The sequence below is a fragment of the Carassius carassius genome, chromosome 36 (assembly GCF_963082965.1).
Source record: "Carassius carassius chromosome 36, fCarCar2.1, whole genome shotgun sequence".
Lineage (NCBI taxonomy): Eukaryota > Metazoa > Chordata > Actinopteri > Cypriniformes > Cyprinidae > Carassius > Carassius carassius.
This window is the reverse complement of record NC_081790.1, coordinates 10,588,928-10,596,402: the sequence shown is the minus strand read 5'-3', so window position 1 is coordinate 10,596,402 and position 7,475 is coordinate 10,588,928. Positions and strand designations below refer to the sequence as shown.

At 38.2% G+C, this 7,475-nt stretch overlaps 1 protein-coding gene across 1 annotated transcript in view; it reads right to left on the bottom strand.

Annotated features, from left to right (window-relative positions):
- Positions 1-1,227: 1,227 nt before the first annotated feature.
- Positions 1,228-7,475, bottom strand: part of LOC132117120 (guanine nucleotide exchange factor VAV2-like) — a 239,989-nt gene continuing 233,741 nt past the window's right edge. Inside the window, exons 23-29 of the mRNA XM_059526199.1 lie at positions 7,314-7,375; positions 6,851-6,967; positions 6,660-6,747; positions 5,612-5,735; positions 3,843-3,926; positions 3,413-3,567; positions 1,228-3,321 (exon numbers count right to left, since the gene is read on the bottom strand). Of these exons, the coding sequence (XP_059382182.1) occupies positions 3,274-3,321; positions 3,413-3,567; positions 3,843-3,926; positions 5,612-5,735; positions 6,660-6,747; positions 6,851-6,967; positions 7,314-7,375 (678 nt within the window). The 3' untranslated portion in view covers positions 1,228-3,273. The remainder of the gene's footprint in view (positions 3,322-3,412; positions 3,568-3,842; positions 3,927-5,611; positions 5,736-6,659; positions 6,748-6,850; positions 6,968-7,313; positions 7,376-7,475) is intronic.

The following is a 7,475-nucleotide window of genomic DNA, read 5'->3' as shown; positions in this document are numbered from 1 at the left end:
TCCCTCGCCTAAATGTAGTGCTCTTTAATGAAGGGTCAAATATTCCGCAATTAAAGAACACAATCTAGACCGAAAAGAAGTTCTTATACACACACGCGCGCGCGCAAGTCTAGATGCAATAAATGTACATTTTCCATAAATTAGAAAAAATATTTGCCAATATAGTCTGTCACATATAGTTTGTTGACTACAGGGCAAATTATGGATCAGATCACAAAATGTCCACTCAACAAACAAGTCGTTCTAGATATATTGTAGCAACTCCTCTCTTGCAGTTATGAATGTCTTACCAGTGTGAGTATAGCATGAATGATATAATTGAGGAGAAGTTTGATGTTTAAATAATTTAGTAAATGTTTCTGTATAAACTGTGGACCAGTTTGACACAACTACCCCTTGATGTTGCGGTTAAATTGCAAGATGAAATTGAAGAAAGGATTAAATACAAGATCCTTGATCCTGTGATATTACCAAGTATGCCAGATCTAACACAAAACAATGGCTTTAAGGCAAAAGTGCAGACATTTTGAATGCATTTTATCTGAGCATGAGGAGAAAGAAAGAAAATACGCCAAGCACATCTGATGTCATTGTTTTAGCATTAACAACAAAGTACTGTGGCAACATGGTGTTGTTAACAGATACCATGGTACTAAATACTAAAGGATATGCCATGGTATACAACAGAACATGTCCAAAACACAATGTTTCCACGAACATTTAAGTACAAAGGTACTGTTTTGTAAGTGAACAGCTTTAATTCACAGAACCCATCTCCACTGAGAGTCTATTAAGTATAGTGAATATATATTTAAATGGGGTCATATTTCATATGTAAAATTAGTTTTTGGCTTTCTTTCATATTTTTTAAACCTCAGCCTATAAAGATGGATAGATCTTTAGTAATTTCAACATAAAATTCTTCATGGACATTTTAATAAAGACACATCAGTGTCAAGGAAATCTCATGTCTGCAAACCAGCTGATAAATCATCTGATAAATCTCAGCCTAGCTGAGGTAATTACAAAAAAGCAAGCTAGTTCGGCATGACGGAAGCTGTTCTCAGTGAGATCTCTTTTAACTGGATGTGCCAATGCTAATTCTCATCCTCATCATGCTGTAGATCTTTTGTATTCTAATAAAACTATGACAATGACGTGCCACGCTTCTTCCTTCCTCTGGTCAAGGTGCTGAATTAGCTGCAGAACAGATTTATTATGGTAGAACTGATGGTGATGGGCAACAGAACAGATGTGACATCACACACAGATGGTCACACGTCCTTAAATCCAAGCCATAATATGTAACTGAGTGTAGAACTGTTTCACATGATAAGGGAAAAATATTAATCTCAAAATCAATCAGGCGCTTTCTGTCATAGAAAAGCAAGTAACTTGCTCCACCTGGTGGCGATTCTAAACACATCCTTCGGAGAAGTACTGTCGGAGTATCATGATAACAGGACACCTCTAATAGGCAAAAAAGAAATCTTTATTTCATGATAGACCTCAGTTTCCAAATAACTGACCATTCAAAAAAATGTACACAATTTATTTTCTTTTTTTTTTTTTAAACATCATTTTTGAGGATTCACAGACAGCAGTTGTAATATCTATGACTACATGCATTGGGTTTTGTCCACTACACAAACAGGTACTAAGCCCCAAAGCCAGCGCTGCCCTGACCTGAGCTGCACTGTTCAGCTGTACTCAAGCCTGGAGCGCAGCTACTGTAACACACGTCCGATGCTTTATTATTACAGTCTAGTACTCTCCAACCTCGATTTAAAGCTTCAATTTCTGATGGCCGGCAACAGCAAAACGTTTTTTTTCTAAGGACTGTATGAGGGACACATCCATGCACTTACGGAGTTTATAGGTAATGTTCAACTTTGAGGGACCGCTGCTCATAGTGTCAAGGATTTTACTTTTTTCTCGTTCCAGAGGTAAAAATAGGGACATTTCAAAAAATGTTTTTAAATAATATGAAATTGTTAATGTCCAGATGTGCAGTGTGGTGTCCTGTGTTAAAAGGTCTCTGGACATATAAAGTGCACTTGATGGCTGAGGTTCTTAAGCAGTGGGTTTCCTTGTCCACAACAGCATAAAAGAAAATTCTGCTCAAACTTCAATTTTCAATATGTAGCACCAAGTTGTGTCCACCAGTAATGTGGCAGGCTGCAGACGAGAAACATGGAATGGCAAAATGTGCTTGTAGAAGACAACAAGAAAATCTCACAAAAACCTCTGGGTATTCAGGAAAATCAGTGCACAGAACAGCATTCTGCATTCCCTTTTTAGTCCAAATTTGGACCACTGAGAACGAAGAAATCACAGAAGCAGCGTTAACTGAACGTCCTCCTGACACTCCATTGCACTGCATCCTCTTGAAGGAAGAGGAAGACATAATGCTGCTTGTATCCTTCATTGTCTAAGCCATTCCAGTCATGACCGAATGCTATCGGTTAGCTGCCTCTTCGTTCCAGTGAGATGAGCAGATCTGGTCTTCTGCTCATTCCAGTTCAAGAAATGTTCAGTCTCTTTTGTGGTCTTCAGGATGAGTAGCGTCCAGCTGAATGGGCAGATAGGGCCATGAGAGTGCACCGCTACAGAACAGGGCATTAACGCTGCAGCTATAAAAACGCGACTGTTGGGAGTGAAGAACATGTACGAAAAGGCACCGTAATTCTAGACAGGGCAGATGTACGAGTGTGTATGTGCAAGATGAGTCTGAATCCATCTCTTTACCTCCACCTCTAAAGGCATTACCATTAACTAAGGCAAATTCTATCTGTAAAGAAATGCAAAGTGCATCTTTTCCGCTCTCATATATTCTTTGCGCTGCTGCGGTTGAACAAATGTTCAAAACTGCATTTTAATCATAGATATCTCTCTTTAATAAATTATGTTTATATATAATTTTATACAACCCCACCCCCCATTATACCCCAGCGCACCTTACAGATATTTCTCTACAAACTTAAAGCCATGCTTGTCCTTTGGCCACTTCAAGGCAAAGTTCTGCTCTGTTCACAGTTTCCTCCTCTCAGCGCTGAGAACCAACAGACTCGTAGCAGATGTCTTCACAGAGATCACACAGACATTCCGAGAAAGGGAAAAAAGCATATTCGTACATGACGAAAGGAGAGAGAAGTACAAATATTCATTGTAAAATATGTTTCCAGCGAAAAAGACTTCCATGAGATGTTGCCATGGAAATCAGAGTCCTCAGAGGGCTGTGGATTTTATTGGATGATCTTTGACTCCAGAGTTTCACTGCACCCCCTCCTCATCGACATATGTAGAGGGGAACCATCCAATCTGAATGAAAAACATGGAAAGGATGGTAATTTATACGGTTTACATTGTAATATTTAAAAATTAATTTCGAATCAATTGCTTGCTTTATTACCCTGCCGTTGGCCTCTCCTTTCCACCATCCTTGGTCTCCACCAATCTTGCTGTAGATCTTGACGATGTCCCCCTCTCGCAGGGACAGCTCTCTCATGTCTCGAGCAGCAAAGTTGTATCTCGCCACAGCTGTGCTGACTACCCTGGGTGTGAATACTGTACAAGGCCAGCAACATCCCAAGATTAGTGCATGTAAAATGATGAAGAGCAGCAGATTTATTTACACTTTAGGACACTGTGAGTGAGATGTGAAAGAATGAAAGCCTGTGACTAATGCTAGTCTTAATGAATGTCTGGAGCACTAATGAGATGAAGATAAAAACACAAACAGGAAGACATGTTGAAGGAAAGATGAAGGGATGAATGTGAAGAGGGATTGGGGAAGGCGTCAAGGATGATGCAAGAACGCAAACAAGCAAGAAGCGCAGTACCTGACCAGAAGGGAGCAGAGCTTTGAGAGGAGAAGTTGAGGCCCTGAGGACTGAGGAAGGAGAAGTTGTAGGAAGCACAGGTGGCTGCTGATACAGTACGTTGGGGAGAGAGAGAGAGACAGACAGACAGACATACAGAAAGTGAGAGAGAGCGCAAACAAAAGAGGAAGGGCACAACAGAAAAAAAATTCAAGGACATGGTTTCAAAATCAGCAAGGTGTTTGTATGTGTGTGTGTGTGTGTGTGTGTGTGAGAGAGAGAGAGAGAGAGAGTAGTTGTGTTCTGTAAAAAGATACTAGAATTCTGACATTCACACAAATTTTTTCAACAGGAAAAAAAAATATATACTTTAGGTAAATTACATACTATCTAGGTTGGGGTTAGTAATTTTCTTTTCTAAAGAGATTAATACATTTATTTAGCAAGGACATTAAATTAATCACAAGTACAGTATCAGTAAAGACTTGTATATTTCAAATAAAATTAGTTCTTTTGTACTTTTAATTAATAAAACAACAACAACAAAAACATTTTTTAAATGGAAAATCAATGGTAAATTGTATCACTGGTTCCACAAAAATATTAGTAGTAGATCAGCATATTAGAATGATTTCTGAAGGATCATGTGACTCTGAAGATTGGAGTAATGGCTGCTGGAAATTCAGCTTCATATTAGAATAAATGAAATTTTAAAATAAATAAAAAAATAATATAGTTATTTAAAATTGTAAAAATGTGATTAAATTAAATGAAAGTGAAAAAAGGAAAGTCGTGACCACATACACAGCAGTGAGAAGTGAACACACACCCGGAGCAGTGGGCAGCTATAGATCCAGCGCCCGGGGAGCAACTGGGGGTTCAGTGCCTTGCTCAAGGGCACTTCAGCCATGGGTATTGAGGGTGGAAGAGAGCGCTGTTCATTCACTCCCTCCCGCCTACAACTCCTACCAGCACAGAGACTCAAACTGGCGACCTTCGGGTAACTAGTCCAAGTCTCTAACCATTAGGCCACAGCTGCTCCGATGAGCAAAAAAAGACTTGCCAAAAAAAATGCAGCCTTGATGAGCAAGAGAGTCTTCAAATACATGAAAAAAATAAATCTTCCCATTCCCAAACTTTAGAACGTTAGTGTATGTGTATCATTTACTTTCATTGTGTCCTTTTCTGTTCAATGGAAAAAGCAAGTAACATGGGTTTGAAACAAAATCAGTGCGAGTGAATAACAAAATTTGGGTGAATGGCTCCTTTAAGCAACTCTCGTGTTGCATATGGAGATCTTCAAGGCTTATTTTCAGCCCCTCACAAACAGACAGTGTCTTAATGCACTTACATAAAAATATCAGTGAACACCAGTTAAGCTTGACTAGAAAATGAACAAAGGCACATCATTTATAATACATCTAATGAAGCATCTGTTTATTTGAACCTATTCAACTGGCCGAGGAAAATTTGGCCGCAGGAGCCAGAAGTCTCAGTCAAGCCCCAGCCTCAGCCAGAGTGGGCGGCTCCTTGACAACCATGCCTAAGATGACTGACATTTGAAATACCAGGAGGCGGGGCATACAGAATGTGAGGGCGGGACCAGCTGGCAGGGTTTGTTTGTTCAGACTTCCAGAGCGTGTACAAAGATTGTGCAAGGCTGCTGGCCAGAATGGTAGGGGCTCAAAAAAAAATGTGTGCAAGAAAAAGCAAGAAAGCAGAAGAGTGAAAATTAAAAAAGGAAGAGGGAAAGGGATCGGAAGAAAGAGAGAGATAAAAAGCTGCTTTACCTGGTGAACGGGTATTGGTGCGAGAACTTGAGCGTTCACTGGATTTGTAAGGGTACCGTAATGTCGTGTCCAACAGCTTAAAGCTCTCTTTCAGTGAATGACTCTGATAATACTCCACAAGCTCCTGTAACACAGAAACATATCTAAAGTTACTTACAGCACTTTGGTGTTCCATGTGTTTTCATCTTTATAAACATATTGTGAAACTGCATTTCTAGAAGAAATACCAGTGTTTGGTAAACTAAAATGTATAACTAAAAAGTTATAGTTTTATGAAGGTTTAGATTAGGCTGTGGTTCTATGTATGTGAAATGCAACATCAGAGCTAAATTAGCATGACACAGCTGTGCAGCATATGGCTATAGACAGACAAAAGAAAAAAAAAATAACATTCACAATTTAGTATTCACATATTCAAATGACATTACCACTCTTTTTAGATTTTGATTTATACACAAATTCATTACTGTTCAAAAGTTTGGTCAGTGTGGTTTTTAAGAAGAATTTTTCAGTCACTTATGCTCACCAATGCTGCATTTATTAATCATTTCCAGCAGCCAGTCCCACTTGGTCTTTCAGAAATCCTTTTTGTATGCAGATTTAGTGCTCAAGAAACATTTCGTACTGTAATTAACGTTAAAAACTGTTGTGCTGCTAAATTGTTTTGTGGAAATAATGATAAAGTTATTATTTCCAGGATTCTTTGATGAATTAAGAGTTAAAAAATACAGCATTTATTTGAAACCGAAAACACATTTTTTAAACAAATGAATGTGTGCTTGCTGAATAAAAGTTCTTTACAAAAAAATATCTTATAGACCCTTAAGCTTTTGAATGGTAGTGTGTATATTTAATACAATACGTATTAAATAAGAATGATATTTTTATTCCGTATAAGAAAATATGTACAACGTAAACCTTGCAAAGAAATCAGTACTTCAGATGTATGTAGTGTAAAGTGAGTTAAATGTGCAGTCTTCACCCTGCGAGCATAATAAAATCTTTTTATGCTTTTAACTTACATTAACAAGTAAGTATTTTCTCTTACCAGGAGGCTATCAAACTTCTTTGCCTCTGTGATGTGAATCCAGTTGTCTTTCTCAATAACTTTAATATGCTTCACTTCATCGTTAAATCTGTTAAAAGATGCATAGCAATGGTGATTGACAAAATGCTAAAAAAAGACAGACAGAATGTTCTTTTACTGACATGAATACATGCCTTCCCTGTAATACTCACTTAATGCTGATTGCGAATTTCTCTGCCTCCGCCGTCCTCTCTCGGATCAGATAGGTGCCGCTGCTGTGAGACTTAAGCAGGTTGTCGGCCTGCTGTCGCTCCATGTTTCCTGCAAACCTGAAGCCCAGAGGGAAAACACACCTCATTCATGAGACCGTTCAATACCCTGTACATCATTATAGCAACTCTCACAGAGGTCGTTACCTCATTAAAAGACAATAAAGGTTTAACATGCCTCACAATTAGACTAAAGCTAATCAATCATCATCGATTCTACTTATGACACATGCAATTCCATGCGAATTTCACTAGATAAAATGACAGCAGTATAGTTAATTGTATTATTAACATATAATATGAGACTTTGAACAGTGTATTATAAAAAACCAAAATCTTATAGTATCTTGGTAATGTAAAAGGTAAGAATGGAAAAATCAATGTGTTCTATAACAGGATGAAATACCAGGGATAAACGTAGTAATCTGTCTCTCTGGAGGACTGACGGCTAGAAAATGACTGGAAAGGCTGTAGAGAAGAAAACCATCAAAAAATGATTTGAGACAAAAAGGGCTGGTTTAATATCTAATAGTGAAGAACACAGCCTAATATTTAAGTATGTATATAT